Source organism: Saccoglossus kowalevskii, chromosome 9 (assembly GCF_978046115.1).
Source record: "Saccoglossus kowalevskii chromosome 9, keSacKowa6.1, whole genome shotgun sequence".
Lineage (NCBI taxonomy): Eukaryota > Metazoa > Hemichordata > Enteropneusta > Harrimaniidae > Saccoglossus > Saccoglossus kowalevskii.
This window is the reverse complement of record NC_140649.1, coordinates 1,607,696-1,635,158: the sequence shown is the minus strand read 5'-3', so window position 1 is coordinate 1,635,158 and position 27,463 is coordinate 1,607,696. Positions and strand designations below refer to the sequence as shown.

Here is a 27,463-nt window from a genome sequence, read left to right as displayed (position 1 = left end):
TTTTATTGATTTGTCTATTTTATAAAAAATGTGCAAAAACAACACTTTGATGCCTTGTTTCCATTCTGCATGTTAGTAATTTTCTGTCATTTTTCTTAAGTGATTACTATTTTTTTTCTAAAAATAAACCGAATTATAGAGTCAAAATAAAAGATATTGCAATGTTCACAAAAAGATATCAGTCTGTAATATTTTAAGGGTACAAAATTGACATTCATGGTGTATCTCTTATTAGCTCTGCTGTCGACAAGGTTGTTCATATTGCTGATTAAAATTTTTGACTTATTAAAAAATTACCAGCTTTGGGTGGAATTTTTATGATGTGCCCAACCCCAACATGATGTGCCCAACCCCAACATGATGTGCCCAACCCCAACATGATGTGCCCAACCCCAACATGATGTGCCCAACCCCAACACGATGTGCCCAACCCCAACATGATTTGCCCAACCCCAACATGATGTGCCCAACCCCAACATGATGTGCCCAACCCCAACATGATGTGCCCAACCCCAACATGATGTGCCCAACCCCAACATGATGTGCCCAACCCCAACATGATGTGCCCAACCCCAACATGATGTGCCCAACCCCAACATGATTTTCCCAACCCCAACAAGATGTGCCCACCCTCAACATGATGTGCCCACCCTCAACATGATGTGCCCACCCTCAACATGATGTGCCCACCCTCAACACGATGTGCCCACCCTCAACACGATGTGCCCACCCTCAACATGATGTGCCCACCCTCAACATGATGTGCCCACCCTCAACATGATGTGCCCAACCCCAACATGATGTGCCCAACCCCAACATGATGTGCCCAACCCCAACATGATGTGCCCAACCCCAACATGATGTGCCCAACCCCAACATGATTTGCCCAACCCCAACAAGATGTGCCCACCCTCAACATGATGTGCCCACCCTCAACATGATGTGCCCACCCTCAACATGATGTGCCCACCCTCAACATGATGTGCCCACCCTCAACATGATGTGCCCACCCTCAACATGATGTGCCCACCCTCAACATGATGTGCCCACCCTCAACATGATGTGCCCACCCTCAACATGATGTGCCCACCCTCAACATGATGTGCCCACCCTCAACATGATGTGCCCAACCCCAACATGATGTGCCCAACCCCAACATGATGTGCCCAACCCCAACATGATTTGCCCAACCCCAACAAGATGTGCCCAACCCCAACAAGATGTGCCCAACCCCAACAAGATGTGCCCACCCTCAACAAGATGTGCCCACCCCCAACATGATGTGACCACCCCCAACATGATGTTACCACCCCCAACATGATGTGACCACCCCCAACATGATGTGACCACCCCCAACATGATGTGACCACCCCCAACATGATGTGACCACCCCCAACATGATGTGACCACCCCCAACATGATGTGACCACCCCAACATGATGTGACCACCCCCAACATGATGTGACCACCCCCAACATGATGTGACCACCCCCAACATGATGTGACCACCCCCAACATGATGTGACCACCCCCAATTTGATGTGACCTATAAATGTACATACATATTCTATTTATACAATAAACATTTCTAGTCGTCTATACTATTTTTTCATACCATCGTTACTAATGTAATACTATTTGTCACTACGAAAACATAGATAACATTTGAACTAATCAATAATTTTCATTCACCTCTGTAGATTATGTCAGAGATGAACTCAGAAGAGCATTCTAATTTAGGAGATCCAAATTATCCCACCAGTGCTGTAGATCCTCAAAATTTAGGAGGTACAACAACTTATCCCACCAGTGCTGGTGATCCTCAGAATTTTTACTGTGCAAGCAATTTACAAGGTTCTCAAGATTTGCCTCTGAATGATCAGACTCTTCCTAACCTAGCAAGCAACGGTGATTCAAATGACCTTAGCTCTTTGTGGTCAGCTTTTATACAGTCCCATGACCCTTCATACATGTCTGACTCATGGACGCCATTACGCCATCACCCGTACGGCTTTCGGGGACGCTCACTCTCAAGTCCTGATGATTTTGGATGTTACCCATATGGTGCCTTTGATTGCAGCAGTGCTCCTGTCATGGCCGATACCCCTGTGGAAAACAGTACTTATTCTCCAGGAATATATCCAGGATTTTCTCCTGGATTTAACTACAGTAGTGCCGCTGATGAAGGACGGAATATGTATTCCCAGGCCATGAATCATGTCTATTCAGACCTGACATCTGCTAGTGAAAACTATGGGAGTACTGAGTCGCATATATCTAACACATCAGATATCAGTACCAGCTCTAGTACAAGTCATGCTTCTTCGTCCGCTGCTGCTAAGCTTAAAAGCTACTCTGATGTTGCCAGCATGCTTCCAAGTTCTGATCAAAAGCCTCGAATCAATGCACAACACAATCCCAAACCATCAAAAGGCGCAACTAATAAACTACCCCGAAGAAACCCTTCAACAAAGAGGAACATACCACCAAGACATGCAAAACAGTTGCAAAATTCTGGACATGTTTTAAGTAACCACCGTAAACCTCGCTCTAAGTACGAGTTGGAGGATTTAGGAATGTTTTACACAAAAAAATCTCCGCAGAAAAGTACTATTGATCCTAACTCCAAGTATGGTTTGGACGACTTTTCCATAGATCCACCGTTAACAACCAGAGATGAAAAAATACTGTCTTCTAACAAATGTTCATATACTGGTGACTCACAACAATCCCACCAGCATGGTGCTAATATCAACTCTTTTTCAGATGAGAAAGTTGATAGTGCTGAATCTGATTCATGTTCTGTTTGCGAAGCCTCATCAATATCTCAAAATAGCAATGAAGACCACTCAGATCAAATGCATCGTGTTGAGGAGTCTGGTAACCATGGAAATCTGAATTACAGTTTCCAGAATACTCAGTACAGGACATCCTGCAGTGTGGGAACTAGATTTGATGTTACAACTGGAAAGTATGTCAGCATTGACAGGGATGAGGAGAGAGAGGCAGATGTGGAAGTTCAGGAAATCTTGAAGTCTGGTAAACAATCACAGCAGAGTAATCCCGGAAAAGAGAAACATACAAATGCTTTCTTTGACCCAAAGAGAATTTTTCAAAATGATGTTGATGAACCGAGATGTGAGGACCTGAAGACTAAAAAACGGACACCTGAAAAACCTCCTGTGAAGAAAGAGAATCAGACAGAAAAAAAACCCACAAAGAATAAGCCAAAGTCGAACCGTGATAAAACTTCGTCTCCTCAGAAGTCATCAAGCACTGTTAAGCAGCAACATCAGAGATCGACTGGAAGCAAAGAGAAACGTCCAGATAGACCCTCTACTGGGAATCGCAAGAAATCAAGCGCTGATAGTAATGGAGGTTACGGCGACAGTGAGTACAATTTTTCCTTTTCATTGTTTTTCACACAATTACAATAATATTGAAACATATTCAAACTTTACACATGCAAATTGCCTTGTATATAGATGTGTCTGAGTGCTATATTAAACAGAATATAATTTACGTATTAGAAACACCATAACATACTGTTTGTTTACAAACCCCATAGTCTAGTAAATTACATGAGGGTGCTTGCAAGACTGGTTTATATCTGTAAACCACTATCAAGTGGGTGTTTCATATGATAAGATTGAAAGATTCAGCGAGAAGTTGCATTTCTTAACTGGAACCTCAATAGTTAATTAAAGGCTCTACATGCTATGGTGATTGTTGTGGGTTTAAAATCCAACAAAATAGTTGAGGAAGAAGTCTAATTTCTTGATCTATTCTAAAGTCTGATTTGAACAAGGTCCTGAACATGGAAAATTGGCAAAAAATAGAGGTGAGCGTTTGCCAAGTTATCCGCGGAAAAAAACAAAAATTCATGAACATTGTTAACACGCAGATCGAACTGCGGCAGGGAATAGAACGGCAAATAAAAACATGCAACAGAAATAAATGAACAATATGCAACATTTGAACAAAATAATATATTGCTTATAATGTGACAAATAAACCAGAAATAATAAAAATCGACACTGTATACGCGTGTACTCAAAATGAATTAAAATGTCGGGGGTTAAACTGCGTCAAATTATTTCCTGTCTCGACAAATTACGAAACAACTGTCATACAAGATCAATAATAATTCTCAGATCTTTATTTGTACGCTCATTGCCATCTTCGTCAAACTCAAAGTCCAAGTCGTCGTCACTGTAGCAGTCAAACAAAATCCCTACAACTTCTTCCTGAAGTTCATCGATATCGTCCCACACAATTTGGACTTGGCACTTTTAATCCACGGATTTCGCAGTCTGTCAGCTTGGCACTTTTCATTCATGTCTAATCACAATAAAGAGACAAGAAAAATGGAGTTGCTTTGCTGCCATGTCACACGATGCTTTTGTTTACAGTCTGGCAATTATCTTTGACCTTTATGCATCTGCTTTACTGATTGGCTAAGAATGACATCACTACTAGTATTTCATCATAAAGGTCAAATTGTGACATTGCTTTCTTATCAGACTCAACGCTTATCAATCATGGTGAAATTTATCATTCAGCAAGTTCCGGCGGTTGGAATGTCTCACTATATGAATATCGCGGTGGACTTGAAATAGGAAGTTTTTTTGTATCTAACGATAGAAGAATAGTTTTCATGACAGAAATGCAATAGTGGTGATGAAAGATGGTAAAAAAGTTGGCAGTCTTCGGCGTGACATTGCAAAATTGCTGGCCCCAGTTATGGATTCAACAGCTGCTAACAATTATTTTATGAAGCCCAAATAACGTGATTTCAAAGACTCTCTCAGTATGGGCTGCTACAATACTGCAACATTGGTTTAATTGTTAATGACGCTACGGCCGACCAAATGCAACACTCACTTACTTCGCGGCTCTCCTTGTACGATTTGCTTGAATCAATTTCTAAGGAAGCACAAACCAAACAGGCCACGACATACAGTACTCATTCCGCTCAACCTCCCGCTTTTATCGCTTATTTTCCGACCGCTTATCGCTTAATTTCCGACCGCTCACTGCTTTCCGACCGGAAACCGACCGCTTTTTTTCCGCTCGCTCGCGTTCGCTTTTGTTCGCTCGCTCGCTCGCTTTTGTTCGCTCGCTCGCTCCTGCTATGGCTGGCTTCAGAAACATCGTCCGCTTGCCAACCGACCGCTGGAGTAACAATGATCGTACATTGTATGTATAAACTTAAGTTTTTATTTGTAATAAATTTAGGTTTTAATGACGATTCAAAACACAACGCCTTTTGCTTCTCTGTGTTGGAACAAAGACGCCTTCAAATCACTTGACACATTGTATTGTAACGTTTGCTACGCAAGTCGAACTGTGACCTGTCTTTACATATTTACGTCCTTGTGTGTGTAGTTCAACTATATATAACTGGTCAATCGCGATATGTATTGAGTACTAGTATTTGTGTGTTGTGTGTGTGTTTCTGTGTATGATTTTGACTAAATTTATTCCGAACGGCGCTCAAAATAATTTGACACTTTGTTATTTGCGAACGCAACTCACACTATGACCCTTACTCAATTTGCATAAGTAATACGAATGCTGTAGTTCAGAAAATCTATTGGTTAACTTTTGCTCGTGTCTGGGTGCGCAAAAAAAAACTGCACATATAATTATCGCATAGCTGAATTTCTACAAATCAATTGGACTTAAACTACTAGTATAATAACTGTGACGATTTATCGCTTGTCTGAGTACATGCGGCGACGAATTATTGGATTGGCAGCAGCCGGACGAAAAATGAAAGAGATCTCGGAACAGTTAATTTGTTGAGGAAAACAAAACAAACGCAGCCAGTGATACATTTTGAAAACAAAAATACAAAATAAACGCAATCAGAGGCGCCGACCACGCGCGTTGGAAATAAATAACGTGTTGTGACAGTCTCACCAAACTCTTTCACTCGCGCAATATAATTATGTTATTTCCCAAAGCACTTATATTTAATACATTGACAAAAAACACTGCAAGAAAAATGTAAATCAGGCTTGTAATTACTAGTAACTCTACTCGAACGCAATGTTGATCACTGTAAAAGTGGATAAATTCGAACCGTCATCAAATTCAAAATTCAAGCGATCTCGTTGAATGTCAAAAATAAACTCGATGTTTAGAAAGACAAAAACAACACCATATTAGAGTGCAAAAAAGTTAGCAGCAAAGAACGAGAAGTGCATGTGGGAAAGCGATGAGTGAACTTGAGGAAAATTATCCTAATGTGAGAACAAGCCATATACCCGCGGAGTACTCGCTAAAACATCGAGAAAATGTGCCATTTCAAAGGGCACCCTTACAAATAATGTCTGCAATTGTGTGAACATGATAACGTGCAAACAAGGAACAGAGCTCGTGGTCCACAAGGAAACTTAGCGATGACGCAGTTAGATGTATACGGCTGTATACGGCTAAACAGAGACTCCTTCGATCTCATATAAGCAGGTTCACGTGGCTGTATCATTTTCAACTATTACCAACAACGCTATCATGATAACAAAGACATTATGAAATTCTTTTGTTTTTATGTAGAAAAATACAGTAATTTTACCAAGTAAAATCATATTTATTAAAATTGTTGTTCATACATGAGTTGTCGAATACACTACATAGTTTGTAATTTCATCAAGCTCCTTTCAGTCACGATTCAAGACAAATAAAAGGCACAAATATACCGTATTTGTCTTCAATTAGGCGCCACTTTGTTACACTTTCATGTCATGGTGGCGCTTATTTGTGGTTAAATTTGAGCAACTTTGTTTCAAATGGCGCTTATTTCAAGCACTTCAAGTTCTAGTACCGGTAACTGTGTTACAAGCCATTGTTTTTGCTCCATTCTGGTGATAGATTATTGACAATATTTTACATTACAGTCTGACGCTTAGTCACTGTAGCCTTTATTTTAAATACTGAGTAAATGACCCGTTTTCAGACAGTTTAGAAAGTTATACAAAAAATATCATTCTTTAGAAAACATTCACAGTTTGCCGTACAATCAACAGAAAAATAAAACAAACACAAATTCAACGCTTAGTAGTCAATGATCACGGTAGCAAAATCCGGTCATGCTGCATTCCACGGTTACGATTATTACTCAGTAGTAGTTATAATAACGTACAAAAAATAAAATGCAAGTAAAATTCAACTTAATTTCATCGTAAGCGAATGATTCTGGTCGCATGTAAACGCTCGGCGCGATTCGATGTCTGCCATGCTTCCTGTCTAGGACTTGACCTGGAACGCGTTTTTTGACCTGATAGGTCAAGTCGTTAATTAACCAATCAAAATGCTGGATGATGCCAACGTGATCAAATTACCATAGCTCATTTAAATAATGTATGAACGCAATGCGGAAGTGATTTGCCGATGTTTGCGATATTTTGGCTTTGATTTTGGTGGGAAAAACGGCATGATTTTTTTTTCAAATCAAGAAATTAGTTATTTTTGGAAAGTAAACTGAGCATTTAAAGAATAATTTAACACTGTTTACTGTGACAACAGCGCATTTGAAACAGAACATTTTCGCGTTGTTTTAATTTCGTTTTTATGGACTTACTGCGAAATTAAAAACCACGCTGATATTTTCTACAGTGGACTAAAAAGACATGTTTCAAGAGATTATAGACCGATTTCTTAAAAATTGTTAGAAACAAAACCAATTTTTTTTTACATAAAAGCCATTCGAACAGTAACAGCGAGGGACTTCTGCGATCGCGTCCATCGCTACGAACTGGTAACCGGTAGTCGATCCGCCGGCGCCCAATTCACGATCATTACGTGCCAAAATTTCAACTTTGTCTGGCGCTTAATTGAGGTGTAAAATACAAAGTTTTTGTGGCACTGGCGCCTAATTGAAGGTGGCGCTTAACTGAAGACAAATACGGTAGATAATATAGCAAATTATTTTTTTCTGTAATATTCGTGTGTAATCAGTAATTATGAAAAAAAAATATGGGTACATATGGATTTCGTTATGAATTATTCTTAATATCAATTTCTAAATTATTTTGTCAAAATCAGGTTTTTTTCCCCCAAAACGAAAGAAACGAGAAGTTTTTTTTTTTATTATTATTTATTGGGAACGGAAAGTCTTTATCGTAGTGCTTCGCCTCGGTTGACAATGAGCTCTTCGGGTCGCTAAAACTGTATGTCCACCTCTGTTGGGGTGAACATTTGTATTATTATACTGAATAAATCTTATAACAGAAATGGTGGCACTCAATCATGGCAATCTTCCAGGTCATCGTTAGAAAGATTTTCGGAGGCAAATTTAATCTTGAAGGATTGCAGGATTGCAGGAAATTGACCCTTACCGATTCATATTTATGAATTAATCGGGATTCAGATACCATAGTGTTTGTAACAGGAAAAAAAAAAACGCTTTCGCGTGGGACTTTTCATGCAAACATTGTGAACGGTTCCCCGACACTGATTCCTTTTTAATTAACTTTCAATTTTTCTAAGACGCGGCAAACCCTGCTCATGACCGGAGACGTCGTCAAGATGCAGGTGCGATTCCTCTTAGCAACGCGTTCTATTTATTTCCAAAGCGTGTGGTCGGCGCCTTTGATTGCGTTTATTTTGTTCTTTTATCTATCTATCACTGGCAGCGTTTGTTTTGTCGCGTCTCACAACTTAATGTCCAAGCTAGCTTTGTTTTGGCTGTAAGTGAACTACGTACAGCTGATGAAAGTATTTCGCCCAGAGTTCGCAAAAAACGGAATACCCTGCAAAATTTGAATCCTTTATTTTATAACGAGACATTGGGCGCAAAAATAAAAACCATAATTGTAATTCAACAAGTTTATGTAACGTGTTAGTCCGCTTGCCAGCCGCCTAGTTAAATAACGCGATCTCCATTGATGTCGGCTTCGACAACTTCGGACAAGTAAGATGGGCGCTGGCCGACATTACATTTGCAAGTATTGTATTTGTTTGACAAATTGTACACTGCGGTCATTCTATAACAATCGATCTGTCGTTTATTTTCACAGTCTTACTATTCCTGCAGATATTCTTCAATTGTTATAGGTGCCACGGATTTTAACATAACTACAACTTGACCCGTGTTAAACCCAAACCATGCGTACATGACAACCATCACCCTACACACGGTTACTCAACGAATACCGTACTCTACAGTAGACATTTTTCGCTCTCCACCAAAAATAGAATGGTTTTATTTCATATTAGTTGTGTCAGTGTCGTATTTGATTTCACATGTTTGGTTCGATCTTGTTTATGGTGGACATTATTACTACGCGTATATATTATTACCAATTTTATATGGCCGTGTGATCCACCGTATTTTTTCAACGGTCGTTCTATAAATTTCTGATTGTATTTATTCTTATTTTAACATCATAAAAAACAAAAATGATACACTTGTACATGAAACAGTAGGTAATGAACTGTAAATGCGAGCGGTTGCGCTGTCAGGCGAGCGAGTGAGCGAGCGATTGCGCGAGCGGATACTTCCGGATTTGCGCGGTCGAAAAAAAAGCGGAAATTGCGCGGTCGAATTGAACAAAGCGAGCGAAAAAAAAGCGATCGAAATCCGGAAGCGGGCGGGAGGTTCGGCGAAATGAGTACTGTATTTCAAAAAAAGAACTACCGTTTCTGCTTTAATATATATTTGTATAGACTTGCTGACTGTTATGATTCTGAAAAAAAAATCTTTAAAAATAAATGTAAATCAGCGGTGAACATGCTGCCCTGAAGGTAGAAAGCGTAAAATACCTATTTTGCTGTCACAGCTATTTCGCATTCATCCCTTGTTTTACGCAACTAACAATTATAGTTAAATAATTGTTAAAGACATCATGACAGACTGCAAGAAATTCAACTGTTAATACAACCACAGTTAACGAATATAAAATAGTTTTTTGTTATTTTTTGTTTAGAAAAAGACCCTCTTGGCGTGTGCCAGGATATGACCTCAACTTCTTTATTGTGTCAAAAGTGTGGGTGGGCGTTTGCCCGAATAAGTATGGTATCTATAGACAAAGAGACTTGTAGACTTGCCGGAATAAACGTACCTCTGAAATAATATTTAAACCACACTTTGCAAGCCAACTTATTATTTTTTTTTACAGGTGATATGTGGTACAAAGGGATGATATTCATTGGCCGATCTGTTATACGATTCATTATGATAATTTTGATGATAAGTCTGCTCCTTCTTGCTCTCTTTGTTAGATTGTAAGTTTATGTGCTTTATATATTTACTCCATAAGGCCATGAAAAAAATCTAAATCATTTTGAATGCTAGCATTTTTATTTTTTTTAACGCAACTTGACACAAGACAGACATTTCTTTACTGGATTACACTGAACTTGTCATTCACGATGACTCAGAAAGATGTATTTTTAGCTCCGCTGTCGACTTTGTCGAGCGGAGCTTATCATATGAGTGATTGTCCGTCGTCGTCGTCCGTCGTCGTCCGTGTCAATGTTTTACTTTTTCGACTTCTTCTTGAAAACTACAAGCCTGAATGCTTTGATACTTGGTGTATATGTACCTTGGGTAGACCTCTCTTAGGTTTGTTCATTTCATGTTGATATCTTCAATTCTCTAATTTTGGTGAATATTTTTGTCATTTTTGGTAAAAAGTGATATTTTCGACTTCTTGTTAAAAACCGCAAGGGCAAATGCTTTGATATTACATATATAGGTACTACATGTGGACCTCTCTCAGATTTGTTCATTTTGTAATGATATCTTTAATTCTCTAATTTTGGTGAATATTTTTGTCATTTTTGGTAAAAAGTGATATTTTCGACTTCTTGTTGAAAACCGCAAGTCCAATTGCTTTGATATTACATATATAGGTACTACATGTGGACCTCTCTCAGATTTGTTCATTTCATAATGATATCTTCAATTCTCTAATTTTGGTGAATATTTTTGTCATTTTTGGTAAAAAGTGATATTTTCGACTTCTTGTTGAAAACCGCAAGTCCAATTGCTTTGATATTACATATATAGGTACTACATGTGGACCTCTCTCAGATTTGTTCATTTCATAATGATATCTTCAATTCTCTAATTTTGGTAAATATTTTTGTAATTTTTGATAAAAAGTGATATTTTCAACTTCTTGTTAAAAACCGCAAGTCCAATTGCTTTGATATTACATATATAGGTACTACCGGTATGTGTGGACCTCTCTCAGATTTGTTCATTTTGTAATGATATCTTTAATTCTCTAATTTTGGTGAATATTTTTGTAATTTTTTGTATAAAGTGATATTTTCGACTTCTTGTTGAAAACCGCAAGTCCAATTGCTTTGATATTACATATATAGGTACTACATGTGGACCTCTCTCAGATTTGTTCATTTTGTAGTGATATCTTTAATTTTTTAATTTTGGTGAATATTTTTGTCATTTTTGGTAAAAAGTAATATTTTCGACTTCTTGTTAAAAACTTCAAGTCCAATTGCTTTGATATTACATATGTATTCATGTGAAATTTTTACTCAGTTATATTCCTGACAAGTAGACCCTTGTCATTGTTAGATAACTATAGGATTGTTGTGCAAACCATTATCAAAAAAGCAAATAAATCTAATTTTATTTCAAACCAATTTTATACATATAGGTACTACATGTGGACCTCTCTCAGATTTGTTCATTTTCTAATGATATCTTCTGTTCTTTAATTGCCATGTGCATTGCTAACAGCGGAGCTATCTCAGCCGACAGGCTGCTTGTTTTGTTTTTTTGACAGGCTGGCAATGATTCTTTTATGGATGTATTTCTCTAGAAATTTTATTAATTTTAAAGGGAACTGTTGATGCTGTTTGCCCAATTTTTATGAAAAATCTTATTAAAATAAATGCATGCAAATTGACAAGAAACTTTTTTCTGAAAATTAGTAATTGAACAACGGATGTAGCAGTGAGCAGTGATGAATGAGCTGATTGTACATTGTATTTGATAAACATTTACTAGTTCTGGTTCCCATGACGCCGGATTTGCATTATTTAAATATCTATGCCAATGACCTGTGTAATAATAACCTCTTCCCATTAATGAACACCCTGCTAAAGGTAAAAGGTTATATATAAAGTGTCTCCTGACCCCTCCAACTCCGGTGCACCATTAAATTTTCAAAAAGTGAAGCACCTGCAAGTGTGAGAAAAGTGACACTTTTGTTATATGATTTGGGGACAGTCATACTAAATTTACACAAGTCTTGTCAATCCTACTGACAAGGGAATTGCGTTAGGGAATATTACTCACAGGGGAATTGTGTTAGGGAGTCCTACTGACAGGGGAGTTGTGTTAGGGAATATTACTGACAAGGGGAATTGTGTTAGGGAATATTACTGACAAGGGGAATTGTGTTAGGGAATCCTACTGACAGGGGAATTGTTTTAGGGAGTCCTACTGACAGGGGAATTGTGTTAGGGAGTCCTACTGACAAGGGAATTGTGTTAGGGAGTCCTACTGACAAGGGAATTGCATTAGGGAATATTACTGACAGGGGAATTGTGTTAGGGAGTCCTACTGACAGGGGAATTGTGTTAGGGAGTCCTACTGAGAGGGGAATTGTGTTAGGGAATATTACTGACAAGGGAATTGTGTTAGGGGATATTACTGACAGGGGAATTGCGTTAGGGAATCCTACTGACAGGGAAGCTGTGTTAGGGAGACCTACTGACAGGGGAATTGTGTTAGGGAGTCCTACTGACAAGGGAATTGTGTTAGGGAGACCTACTGACAGGGGAATTGTGTTAGGGAGACCTACTGACAGGGGAATTGTGTTAGCGAGTCCTACTGACAAGGGAATTGTGTTAGGGAGTCCTACTGACAGGGGAATTGTGTTAGGGAGTCCCAATGACAAGGGAATTGTGTTAGGGAGTCCTACTTACAGAGGAATTGCGTTAGGGAATCCTACTGACAGGGGAATTGCGTTAGGGAATCCTACTGACAGGGAAGCTGTGTTAGGGAGACCTACTGACAGGGGAATTGTGTTAGGGAGTCCTACTGACAAGGGAATTGTGTTAGGGAGACCTACTGACAGGGGAATTGTGTTAGGGAGACCTACTGACAGGGGAATTGTGTTAGCGAGTCCTACTGACAGGGGAATTGTGTTAGGGAGTCCTACTGACAGGGGAATAGTGTTAGGGAGTCCTACTGACAAGGGAATTGTGTTAGGGAGTTCTACTGACAAGGGAATTGTGTTAGGGAGTCCTACTGACAGGGGAATTGTGTTAGGGAGTCCTCCTGACAAGGGAATTGTGTTAGGGAGTCCTACTGACAAGGGAATTGTGTTAGGGAGTCCTACTGACAGGGGAATTGTGTTAGGGAGTCCCAATGACAAGGGAATTGTGTTAGGGAGTCCTACTTACAGAGGAATTGCGTTAGGGAATCCTACTGACAGGGGAATTGCGTTAGGGAATCCTACTGACAGGGAAGCTGTGTTAGGGAGTCCTACTTACAGAGGAATTGCGTTAGGGAATCCTACTGACAGGGGAATTGCGTTAGGGAATCCTACTGACAGGGAAGCTGTGTTAGGGAGACCTACTGACAGGGGAATTGTGTTAGGGAGTCCTACTGACAAGGGAATTGTGTTAGGGAGACCTACTGACAGGGGAATTGTGTTAGGGAGACCTACTGACGGGGGAATTGTGTTAGCGAGTCCTACTGACAGGGGAATTGTGTTAGGGAGTCCTACTGACAGGGGAATAGTGTTAGGGAGTCCTACTGACAAGGGAATTGTGTTAGGGAGTTCTACTGACAAGGGAATTGTGTTAGGGAGTCCTACTGACAGGGGAATTGTGTTAGGGAGTCCTCCTGACAAGGGAATTGTGTTAGGGAGTCCTACTGACAAGGGAATTGTGTTAGGGAGTCCTACTGACAGGGGAATTGTGTTAGGGAGTCCCAATGACAAGGGAATTGTGTTAGGGAGTCCTACTTACAGAGGAATTGCGTTAGGGAATCCTACTGACAGGGGAATTGCGTTAGGGAATCCTACTGACAGGTGAGCTGCGTTAAGGAATCCTACCGACAGGGGAGCTGTGTTAGGGAGACCTACTGACAGGGGAATTGTGTAAGGGAGTCCTACTGACAAGGGAATTGTGTTAGGGAGTCCTACTGACAAGGGAATTGTGTTAGGGAGTCCTACTGACAAGGGAATTGTGTTAGGGAGTCCTACTGACAGGGGAATAGTGTTAGGGAGTCCCATTAACAGGGGAATTGTGTTAGGGAGTCCTACTGACAACGGAATTATGTTAGGGAGTCCTACTGACAAGGGAATTATGTTAGGGAGTCCTACTGACAACGGAATTATGTTAGGGAGTCCTACTGACAACGGAATTGTGTTAGGGAGTCCTACTGACAGGGGAATAGTGTTAGGGAGTCCCATTGACAGGGGAATTGTGTTAGGCAGTCCTACAGACAAGGGAATTATGTTAGCGAGTCCTACTGACAACTGAATTGTGTTAGGGAGTCCTACTGACAAGGGAATTGTGTTAGGGAGTCCTACTGACAAAGGATATTTTGTTTTTGCTCATTTAAGTGCAAAGAACAAATATATTCTATGATTAACTTCAAATCTGATAAGATTTGGTGTTAAATCTGTGTATGGTGAGTAATTTACAAAATAAAATATGTCTTAAAATAATTGTTTACTTTTCATCAACAGTTCTAAAATGTGCTGGCAGCATGGTCGTGATTATAGCAGCTTTGCATGGATTGTTGTCAAGGTGTATTTCAAAGACAAATGGGAACGCTACAAAAATAATAACCAAAGTTGGGATGATTCAGATAAAAATTCATCAAAGACAAATGGTACTGGATCGAGTCACAATATAGAATTACCGGCTACAGGTGACTTGTTTATTATCATATTAATGTTGGTATTTATTAAAAGTACAGCAAATGATAAAAGAAGTACAACAATTTTGTCCCATTTGGTTGAAGTCCAGACACAAGGACTTGTTATCGTCTGGCTAATTATTCTGGCGTGAGTTATAGTCCAAATATAACTAACACATTAAACTTTTAACACGTGTTGTAAAGCGTGACATCCTAACGTATCAGTCACTTGCATCTTTGACAATCTCTACCAAGGGTAGCAACACATCTTACCAGGGACTATTTCAATCGTTTTTAACTACAGCAATGTCACAAAGGATATTGGTGCTTAATCTTTTTACCACCAGACTTTCTCATCCAAATTGTTATGCACTTTTTTCTTGTATTCTTCAATATTTCTGGAATGAACCCTTATTTTGGAGCACACAAAATTTGAGTCAATTTTCAAATTTTGCCTATTTTTGTCCCAATCTTCTGAAGGAAAGTGCAGGCTAGAAACACTATTTTGTGAATTTGTGATAAAAAGAGGGTACTGGTGGTAAAATTTTCTCTGTCAATGTGGGTAAATTAGAAAGCTTGAATGACTTAGGAGCCATGTTGCTGGAAGGTTGAAAGTTCATGAATACCATGTATGGATGCCGTGTGTGGCCTTAATTCACATCTTTGATTGGATAGCTGCTTGACCTTATGTCAGTACAAGTCAGATCAAAGCTTTTAGTTGCGTAATTTGTAGTTTCAGATTACATCTAAATTAATCATTTAATGAACTTGTCTTACATATAATTTTTTGTCCCTCAGACCAACACTGTCAGTATGTGCATGAAATTCTCGCTAATTAATTAAAGCTCTTGAAAAAAAGGAATATTTTTCCTACCATTTTTGCGATACCAAATTATCATGGAGGTTTGGATAAATAAAGAAATAAACACTAGGTGGACTCAGTCACTGCACTTTAGTGTTCACTATGGATAATTATTTGTAAATTTTATTGTTTGTATTGTAAACTTTTACAAATTCAATATTTTATGACATTTGTAAAGATATTTGTAGCACTCTAGAGCAATTTTCATTTCTACAAAATTGTGATTTTCACTTCAACAAAATTGTGATTTTCACAAGATGAAAAAAATGTTGTCTCTCATAAAGTTAAAACAGTTCACAGTAAATTTGAGATGAGTTTCATTTTGGGTAATGCTGTAATAGTATTTTCTTGTCATTGACAGGTGAGCAAGCTATCCAAAGACTGTTATCATGTGAAGGGAAGAGTCCTTATAATGTACTTGGTGTATCCAAGAATGCATCAGATGAAGATATCAAGAAATATTATAGAAAACAAGCAGTATTGGTCCATCCGGATAAGGTGTGTTTCTGTTTGTATCTTCTAAGCCACGACAACACACACAAAAATGAATATCAAATAAGTTACTTGTATCAATATCAAACCAAATATAAGGTTTAATTACTCCTCTTTTGTACTACCGTTAAAATCCTAATATAAACCACGGTTTATATTACAATGTATCAAATAAAAAATTTGGATCAACAGCTCAAGTTCGGGGTGCGGTTTCTATTGCGTACATATTGCAATCACAAAATGGGCGTGGTCATTTTTTCCCCACATCACTTGCACAAAACAAACAATACACCGTACAATCTTTCGAATATAAGCGTAACACCAATTTAGATGTCAGGAAAGAGCGATAAGCGTCACGTCACACAAAAACTGTTCACATGAAAAAAAATAAAAGTATATTTAATGTAATATGGATTTATTTTTTTAATTTTCTTCGTAACGGAAAGTATATTCTGACAGGAGCTTCAAATAAAAACAAACATTAATGCATTGCTTAGTAGAAAATGATCATGGTACGGAATTTGCATAAAAACTGCGGTTCGAACCGATCTCATTCACACCTCATTCAAGCTGTTGTTTATTTTTAGGATTGACAGAGTTTACATTGCTTTTTGAAGACGAGATAGTTGTCTCTAAAATGTGTCGATTTATTGGTGTACAGTAGTCATTTTACCATGTGCCTTGCCTAAAAAAACACACTTTTATATATCGGTGAACAGCGTGCTGAATAAATTGTTTTGTTTTGATAAACTGTTATGCTCCAGTTGCAAATTGAGCAGAGGACGTGAATCAGACTTTTCATTGGGCTGGACAATTGATATGTGTCTCTGACAGCTAATAAGTATCAAAAGACGAACATTTGTTGATACAAAGTTGCACTTGAGACTTATGCTACTGTGTTCAAGCCTTTACTACTGTTGCGCGTTCAATTTTCTAACAGTTCTTTCTGGAGTGCGGCATCGCAAAATCTGGAAAAACAAATGCAGCGTACGCCATGAAAATTTATTTCGATTTGCTGCACATCGGTTATTTGCAGTTTTTCTTATTCAATTTCCAGTGACACGAAGTATCAAAACAGAAAATTAAATTAAATGGACTCGCGCTGATTATTTACGGCTATTCATCTGTAGACGAGACTGCTTATAAAAAAACCGAACCCTGACCTCTGAAAATACCTTATTCATAGAATGCCTTGTACCGAAAGACCGTCGCCCAAGGTGACACAGTGCACGTTGTGATATAGCAATCGATGCATGCTAGGTGACAGGGGGAAATTCTGATTGAGGTAACCAAGATGGCTGCGTTGAGTGCCTGATTTTCTACGGTGTTTAAAACAATACCGTACTTATCCGGCTAAGAGCCCATGCCTGGACAAACACCCACCCCCCTCCCTTTTGACACAATAAAGAAGTTGAGGTCATATCGGGGCACACGCCCAGGGGGGCTTTTTCTACACAAAACAAAAAAACTATTTTCTATTCGTTAACTGTTGACTTTCTTGAAGTCTGTCGTGATACTTATAAAAATTGTTAATTGCGTAAAACTAAGGGTGAACGCAAAATAGCTGTGACAGCTTTCAGGGCAGCGCGTTCACCACTGATTTTTTTTTTCAGAATCTGATCATAACAGTCAGCAAGTCTATAAAAATAAATATTAAAGCAGAAACGGTAGTTCTCTTTTTAGCTCCGCTGTCGACTTTGTCGAGCGGAGCTTATCATATGAGTGATTGTCCGTCGTCGTCCGTGTTAATGTTTTACTTTTTCGACTTCTTCTTGAAAACTACAAGCCTGAATGCTTTGATACTTGGTGTATATGTACCTTGGGTGGACCTCTCTTAGGTTTGTTCATTTCATGATCATATCTTCAATTCTCTAATTTTGGTGAATATTTTTGTAATTTTTGGTAAAAAGTGATATTTTCGACTTCTTGTTAAAAACCGCAAGTGCAATTGCTTTGATATTACATATATAGGTACTACATGTGGACCTCTCTCAGATTTGTTCATTTTGTAATGATATCTTCAATTCTCTAATTTTGGTGAATATTTTTGTCATTTTTGGTAAAAAGTGATATTTTCGACTTTTTGTTAAAAACCGCAATTGCTTTGATATTACATATATAGGTACTACATGTGAACCTCTCTCAGATTTGTTCATTTCGTGATGATATCTTCAATTCTCTAATTTTGGTGAATATTTTTGTCATTTTTGGTAAAAAGTGATATTTTCGACTTCTTGTTAAAAACCGCAAGTCCGATTGCTTTGATATTACATATATAGGTACTACATGTGGACCTCTCTCAGATTTGTTCATTTTGTGATGATATCTTCAATTCTCTAATTTCGGTGAATATTTTTGTAATTTTTGGTAAAAAGTGATATTTTCGACTTCTTGTTAAAAACCAATAGTTCAATTGCTTTGATATTACATATATAGATACTACATGTAGACCTTTCTCAGATTTGCTCATTTTGTGATGATATCTTCAGTTCTCTAATTTTGGTAAATATTTTTGGTAAAAAGTGATATTTTCGACTTCTTGTTAAAAACTGCAAGTCCGATTGCTTTGATACTATTCATATTGTTCATTTTCTAATGATGTCTTCAGCTCATTAATTGAAATGTGCATTGCTAACAGCGGAGCTATCTCAGCCGATAGGCTGCTTGTTGAAATATGTCGTGGCTCTAAAAAGGGCCGGTCGTTTGGTTTGTGCTTCCTCAGAAACGATTCAAGCAAATCGTATAAGGAGAGCCGCTAAGCAAGTGTCGCACTCGTTCGGCTTTAGCGTCGTCGACAATGAAAACAATGTTGCAATATTGTAGCAACCCGTACCAGGGAGAAAGGTTGAAATCACGTTATTTTGGCTTTATGTGTATCACCACTTTTATCACCGCTATTGCATTTCTGTCATGAAAACTATTCTTCTGTCGTTGGAAAAAATTATTCTGATTAGACGTGAATTAAAAGTGCCAAGCTGACAGACTGCGAAATTCGTGGATTAAAAGTCCAAATTGTGTGGGACAATATCGACGAACTATAGGAATAAGTTGTAGGGATTTTGTTCGACGGCTACAGTTACGCCGACTTGGACTTTGAGGGTTTTGAGTTTGACGAAGATGGCAATGAACGTACAAATAAAGATCTGAGAAGTTTTTTCAAACAGCTATGAATTTTTATAATTTTTACTGTGTAAATTTGTAAATTATTATTGATCTTGTATGACGGTTGATTCGTAATTTGTCGAGACCGGAAATCATTTTACGCAGTTTAACCCCTGACATTTTAATTCATTTTGAGTTCACGCGTATTCAAGTTGAGCGTGTTTGTCGGCGGGAAAATCCTAATTCAAACCATTCTTCATTTGTTTATTATTTCTGGTTTATTTGCCACATTATAAGCAATAAATTATTTTTGTTTTACTTCTAAGGTTGCATATTGTTCATTTATTTCCGTTGCATGTTTTCATTTGCCGTTCTATTCCCTGTCGCAGTTCGATCTGCGTGTTGTCAATTTTCGTGAATTTTCGTTTTTTTTGCCGGGGATCTCCTGGCAAACAAACGCCCACCCTTTCTTTTTGGCAATTTTCCATGTTCAAGACCCTGGGCTTATACCCAGATAAATACGGTACCTCGCTGCCTACTTCGCCCACAGTCCCTCAAGGCACTGTGCTTTGATGTATTTTCTAAAATAATCGTTTATTTTTAATTAACCGGGGGTTCGAAATGTGTGCATTTTGTCACAGAAAAGTAAGATATTGGCAGCGGTAAATACCTGTAATTTCCCTGCAATGCTGTCAGCTGACAATGTTACGGTGGTAACCAGGCTGAAACAGTATTGTAAGAAAAACCTAGGTTTCCCTAGGTCTGTCTTCTTTGTTCTCTGTTGTTTGTTTTCAGTGGGGGCGTTAATGGGCAGTTAATCCGGAGGTTAGGTTCAAACCAATCTGATTAAAATCTGATGTAGTGTACGTGCTTTAATTATTGTGGCTATAAACTTATTTTAATTTTATTACTTTTGTTATTAATGCCCTTTTATTTTATTATTTTACTTTGATTTTGATTTTTTTTTAATTCTGCCCTACCTACATCTGATCCGACGCCTATGTAAGTCCCGTTCAAATCTCGCATAAGTAACAGCCAATCACAGCCCCCCTTTTATACAGGCTGTCCGTTGCTTACTTTTCAGTGTAGCGATACTCTACGGGCAATCTTTCTGTACATTATATTTTGCCCACTTGAATAAACCATTAATAAAAAATTGCTAGTATATTTTTATTTGCAAAAGAAATTCCACAGCATTTTACAATTTTTGTCATTACATTGAATATTTTTTTCACTTCCAACAAATGTGTACACTTCTAGATACATCTTCGCCAGCCAAGGTTCGTTCATTCAGTCATCGCTTCATTTTATCACTGAGCATAATTATCTAGAATGGAAGCAAAAAAATAAGTAAATCGTAATGATTAGAACAACGTAAACAGCTATAGTAAACAATGCAAACTGATTTTAAATTGTATAACGGTCACCGGCCCACGGCATCGACGCAGAAAATTGGAGCAAACAAATATTTCCTGATCAATTGCGATGTGTTCCAATAAAAAATATTTTATTCCAGTCCAAATCAGCTCAATTACTTTAATAAAGAGTTATTGTATAATGTACACAATGATGATACAATTTGATGAATATTTACAGCTACGGCTTCAATACCGTAGACGATGTTGGCCCGATCAACAAAACATCACCCGTCTCCAGGGCAGGCGACTGGAAAAAGACACTGGTGTTCGGTCGAAACGGCGGAAACAAAATCGTCACTCCCAGAATAACAATGCAAAATAACGATCTAAAGTCGAACCATTCGAGCCACAATATTAACATAAAAATGACTTTCGTTGCATTTGACAATGATAAACTTACCGAAAAGCCGGGTTATTCTCGGTCGCTAATGTCGGTATAATCCGCCATTTTATTTGAGTGCGTTTGCCACCCGACTCCGCCCGGTGACGTCATCATGTGCGCTATAGAAGGAGGTATGTGATTCGTTGACTAAAATCGTCGATAGTGGGTCTCGTTGAAATCTCGTTACATAGGCATCGGCTCAGATGTAGGTAAGGCGGAATTAAAAAAATCACAAAATCAAAATCAAAGTAAAATAATAAAATAAAATAAAATAAAATAAAATAAAATAAAATAAAATAAAATAAAATAAAAGGGCATTAGTAACAAAAGTAATAAAAAATAAAATTAAAATAAGTTTATAGCCAAAATAATTAAAGCCCGTACACTACATCAGATTTTAATCAGATTGGGTTCAAACCTACTACTAATTTGCATATTGTAGGTCTAGTAGGTCTGAATAGGGCAGGCTGGGTTTACCCAGGTTAACCCAGGTTTGACCCACGTGTTTGAATATGAGATCACCCCTTAGTCATTTAAATATGTTAAAACAGGTCACCGACTTCATGGTGAACGAAACACGGAAGTGATTTACCGATAATGTAGTGCGATCTTTTGGCTTTCATTTCCATGAGAAAACGACATGATTTTTTTTTTTAAATCAAGAAATTAGTTGTTTTCGAAAGATAAACTGAGCATTGAAAAAGAATTTAACAGTTTTTCGGTGATAACAGCTCATTGTCGAAAACTTGCGACACACGGACGTATTCATAAGGAGTATTGACAAAAGTCGCAAGAACAAAAGCAGTTTCACTGAGTGTTTGACATCCTAACACTACTGAATAATAAAGAGGTGTGAATAGTTTTAGGCACGTTGTCGAAACAAATGAATAGGATTAGGAACAATGTACCAGCTGGTTGTCACGGGCACTGTCTTGTTGAATTGGGAATGCGGTTAGTAATAGGTACTTTTCATGTTTTCAATTTTTGTTGAGAACTCTTCAATACTGAAGCTGACATTGGGGGTGCGGTTACTATTAGGTATGCGGTTTATAATAGGATTTTAACGGTACTACTTGTACCACTATTATGTAATCAGGGGCCAATGAAAGTCGGGTTTTAGTATCACTTGTAATCACTATCATGTATTCAGGGTCCAATGAAAGTCTGGTTTTTAGTATCACTTGTAATCATTATCAAGTAATCAGGGTCCAATAAAACAGTCTGGTTTTAGTATCACTTGTAATCACTATTATGTAATCAGGGTCCAATAAAACAGTCTGGTTTTAGTATCACTTGTAATCATTATTATAAAATCGGGGTCCAATGAAACAGTCAGGTTTTAGTATTACATGTAATCATTATGAAATCGGGGTCCAATGAAACAGTCTGGTTTTAGTATTACATGTAATCATTATTATGTAATCAGGGTCCAATGAAACAGTCTGGTTTTAGTATTACATGTAATCATTATTATGAAATCGGGGTCCAATGAAACAGTCAGGTTTTAGTATTACATGTAATCATTATTATGAAATCAGGGTCCAATGAAACAGTCTGGTTTTAGTATCACTTGTAATCACTATTATGTATTCAGGGTCCATTGAAACAGTCTGGTTTTAGTATCACTTGTAATCATTATTATGAAATCAGGGTCCAATGAAAGTCTGGTTTTAGTATTACATGTAATCATTATTATGAAATCGGGGTCCAATGAAACAGTCAGGTTTTAGTATTACATGTAATCATTATTATGAAATCGGGGTCCAATGAAACAGTCAGGTTTTAGTATCACTTGTAATCACTATTATGTATTCAGGGTCCAATGAAACAGTCTGGTTTTAGTATCACTTGTAATCACTATTATGTATTCCGGGTCCAATGAAACAGTCTGGTTTTAGTATCACTTGTAATCATTATGTAATCAGGGTCCAATGAAAGTCTGGTTTTAGTATCACTTGTAATCACTATTATGTATTCAGGGTCCAATGAAAGTTTGGTTTTAGTATCACTTGTAATCACTATTATGTATTCAGGGTCCAATGAAACAGTCTGGTTTTTTTTTAGTATCACTTGTAATCATTATTATGAAATCGGGGTCCAATGAAACAGTCTGGTTTTAGTATTACATGTAATCATTATTATGTAATCAGGGTCCAATGAAACAGTCTGGTTTTAGTATTACATGTAATCATTATTATGAAATCGGGGTCCAATGAAACAGTCAGGTTTTAGTATTACATGTAATCATTATTATGAAATCAGGGTCCAATGAAACAGTCTGGTTTTAGTATCACTTGTAATCACTATTATGTATTCAGGGTCTATTGAAACAGTCTGGTTTTAGTATCACTTGTAATCATTATTATGAAATCAGGGTCCAATGAAAGTCTGGTTTTAGTATTACATGTAATCATTATTATGAAATCGGGGTCCAATGAAACAGGTTTTAGTATTACATGTAATCATTATTATGAAATCGGGGTCCAATGAAACAGGTTTTAGTATTACATGTAATCATTATTATGAAATCGGGGTCCAATGAAACAGTCAGGTTTTAGTATCACTTGTAATCACTATTATGTATTCAGGGTCCAATGAAACAGTCTGGTTTTAGTATCACTTGTAATCACTATTATGTATTCAGGGTCTAATGAAACAGTCTGGTTTTAGTATCACTTGTAATCATTATGTAATCAGGGTCCAATGAAAGTCTGGTTTTAGTATCACTTGTAATCACTATTATGTATTCAGGGTCCAATGAAAGTCTGGTTTTAGTATCACTTGTAATCACTATTATGTATTCAGGGTCCAATGAAACAGTCTGGTTTTAGCATCACTTGTAATCACTATTATGTAATTAGGGTCTAATTTAATTTCTTGTTTCATTACAAGAATAATATGCCTGGTGCTGAAGAAGCTTTCAAGATTCTTGGTCGCGCATTTGAAATGATTGGTGATGCAGTGAGTATATGTTATGTGTGTCTGATCAATGTCAGCAATTTGTCTTGCCTGTAAAGAAATGGAAGAGAAGGGATTTTGTTTAGTTTGTCTGTCTGGCGTTGTAATCGTAGGCTTGATCTAGAAAAGTGTGCAGTATTGTGATTCCATCTGGAAACGTGTGCAGTATTGTGATTCTATCTGGAAACGTGTGCAGTATGGTGATTCCATCTAGAAACGTGTGCAGTATGGTGATTCCATCTAGAAAAGTGTGCAGTATAGTGATTCCATTTAGAAACGTGTGCAGTACAGTGATTCCATCTAGAAAAGTGTACAGTATGGTGATTCCATCTAGAAAAGTGTGCAGTATAGTGATTCCATTTAGAAACGTGTGCAGTACAGTGATTCCATCTAGAAACGTGTGCAGTATGGTAATTCCATCTAGAAACGTGTGCAGTATAGTGATTCCTTCTAGAAACGTGTGCAGTATAGTGATTCCATCTAGAAACATGTGCAGTATAGTGATTCCATCTAGAAACATGTGCAGTATAGTGATTCCATCTAGAAACGTGTGCAGTATGGTAATTCCATCTAGAAACATGTGCAGTATGGTGATTCCATCTAGAAACGTGTGCAGTATGGTGATTCCATCTAGAAACGTGTGCAGTCTGGTGATTCCATCTAGAAACGTGTGCAGTCTGGTGATTCCATCTAGAAACGTGTGCAGTCTGGTGATTCCATCTAGAAACGTGTGCAGTATGGTGATTCCATCTAGAAACGTGTGCAGTATGGTGATTCCATCTAGAAACGTGTGCAGTATGGTGATTCCATCTAGAAACATGTGCAGTATAGTGATTCCATCTAGAAACATGTGCAGTATAGTGATTCCATCTAGAAACGTGTGCAGTATGGTAATTCCATCTAGAAACATGTGCAGTATGGTGATTCCATCTAGAAACGTGTGCAGTATGGTGATTCCATCTAGAAACATGTGCAGTATGGTGATTACATCTAGAAACGTGCAGTCTGGTGATTACATCTAGAAACGTGTGCAGTATAGTGATTACAACTAGAAATGTGTGCAGTATGGTGATTGCATCTAGAAACGTGTGCAGTATGGTGATTCCATCTAGAAACGTGTGCAGTATGGTGATTCCATCTAGAAACGTGTGCAGTATGGTGATTCCATCTAGAAACGTGTTTTGATCATTTAGTGTGTAATTCAAATTACTATAATAATAATGGCTAATAGTAGTTATTGAATTGTACAGACTATTAACGTATGTGGTTTCATTCTCTAGGCCAAGAGACAAGCATATGATAGTGAAATGGCTGATAGCGGGGAAATGGATGATGCAATGGTGAGATATTTTTTAATATCCTTCATGAATTTGTAGCCATATTTCTGACATATTGACTAATCAAATCCAATTTTACCATCCATTGCCAAGCATGTTCCACATATGTATGCCAACAGTTTTAAAAATTTATCAAACTCTAGCATTTCTGCCAAATCTGAAACTGATCTTGGCTGGCACAGATTTCATTCTGACTCGTTACATACAATCGTCTAATGTAAACTTGGGTAATGTATGTCCAATTTTTATTTTGCTACTCATTTTCATCACAACTTTTTCTATGGCACTATTCTCTATTTAAAAAGAAAATTGTTTTTGTTTTTTTCAGCGTGATTTGAATGATTTTTTCACTAAGCTCCATGAGAAGATGAGAGAGGTAACTTTCTTCCTATTTTTGTTTATCTCCTAAAGTGAGAAAAAATGACAATGCATTCAACCATATTCCTGTAAAAACAAAACAAACAAAAAACATGAAAAAGCTATTAGTCCTTGTCAGAGTAACTCACTGCATTATCAATCCCATCAGGTTATTTTCTGTCATGGTAACTAGCGACTTTATTAGTCCTATCAAATACAAACAGAGACTAGGTCACTATGCTCATAGTTGCTGTCGACATAGGAAGTAAAGTAAGCAAATAACACCGAATAAACGGCAAGGTAAAGACTATGTCTAATTATAGTAAACACGTACTGCGTGCGTGACTCGAACCGGCGCTCGCGTACGGCACCTAATCGCCTAGCTTCACACCACTACACGTCTTCCCCTCGGCCACCGGGCATCCCCAAAAAAGGATGCTTAATAACCGAGCTTATTACGTGCAGAGAACATAAAACCCGTCCACGCGATCCGCGCCACACAGCGTGGCCAGAATGCGGCAAAGGCCGAGGGGAAGACGTGTAGTGGCGTGAAGCTAGGCGATTAGGTGCCGTACGCGAGCGCCGGTTCGAGTCACGCACGCAGTACGTGTTTACTATAATTAGACATAGTCTTTACCTTGCCGTTTATTCGGTGTTATTTGCTTACTAGGTCACTATGACTTGTTGCATTGTGAAACCCCCAACAATATTAAACATCATAGGACTTTGATACCTTGATGTACATCACTTTGTTTTGTAGATCAGATTCAGATCAGACTATTGTTTCATTTCATTTACAGGCAGCAAATACCATGAAATGTGATAACTGTGGTGGCAAACATATACGGCGAGAAACTGGTAGACCATGCTATAGTGCTAGATATTGTAGAAAATGCGATATACATCACTCTGCTAAAGATGTAAGTAGCATTGAATTAGGCTTGAAAATTCAAGACAATCAAAAGCAAATATCAACAGTGTAAACATAAACATTTTCCAATGATCTTGTCTAAATTTTTGCTTTCACTTTTTCAAATTTTGTTGATATTGGTACAAAGGTAATAATGAATTTTGAATGCAAAACCATCTTGGTTTTTGTTTTTTTAGTCCATGTATGAACGAAGTTCGAAAATGGGGACTATTAATTTGGTTTGTTCCGTCCGACCGTACGTACGTCCAGAGCTATATCTCGGACACCCACTGACAGATTTCATTCAAACTTTACATGAAGACAATACATAATGGCTTACATATGCACGTCAAGTTACTTTATGATCGGATCGGCAGCGATTTTGGATGTAAAATTTGCTTTTTCTGATACCTAAATGTGTCCGCAGCAGTTTCTCGGAGATGACTGGGCCGATTTGAATCAAAGTAAATATGATGATCATACATATTTAGGTTGTAGGTAAACGTTATTTTTTTTCTTGATTCAAACAAATATGGCCGACTGGCAGCCCTCTTGTTTTTCATAGTACCTTTACTGCTTTATTAGTCCCTGTTCGGATGCAGTCCGAAAACGGGGACTTATATTTTTGACCTCCGTGTGTTCGTGCGTGCATGTGTTTGTGTGCGTACGTCTGTGTGCGTGCGTCTGTGCGTGCGTCCAGACCTGTATCTTAGAAATGCCTGGACCAATCACAATTAAACTTCACATATACATCATCCATGATATTATACATATGCACGCCAATTTGT

The 27,463-nt window shown here is 37.9% G+C and overlaps 1 protein-coding gene and 1 long non-coding RNA gene across 2 annotated transcripts in view; one reads left to right on the top strand and one right to left on the bottom strand.

Annotated features, from left to right (window-relative positions):
- LOC102804637 (uncharacterized) overlaps positions 1-27,463 on the top strand; it is a 73,942-nt gene that overhangs the window by 11,701 nt on the left and 34,778 nt on the right. The window contains exons 2-9 of the mRNA XM_085503035.1: positions 1,701-3,390; positions 10,125-10,230; positions 14,685-14,869; positions 16,081-16,217; positions 24,006-24,074; positions 25,352-25,411; positions 25,737-25,784; positions 26,566-26,685. Of these exons, the coding sequence (XP_085359161.1) occupies positions 1,704-3,390; positions 10,125-10,230; positions 14,685-14,869; positions 16,081-16,217; positions 24,006-24,074; positions 25,352-25,411; positions 25,737-25,784; positions 26,566-26,685 (2,412 nt within the window). The 5' untranslated portion in view covers positions 1,701-1,703. The remainder of the gene's footprint in view (positions 1-1,700; positions 3,391-10,124; positions 10,231-14,684; positions 14,870-16,080; positions 16,218-24,005; positions 24,075-25,351; positions 25,412-25,736; positions 25,785-26,565; positions 26,686-27,463) is intronic.
- Positions 20,465-21,507, bottom strand: LOC146738051 (uncharacterized). Its single transcript, XR_014930484.1, has 2 exons — positions 21,132-21,507; positions 20,465-20,640 (listed from the first exon to the last, which is right to left on the bottom strand). It is a non-coding gene; the product is annotated as an uncharacterized LOC146738051 (long non-coding RNA).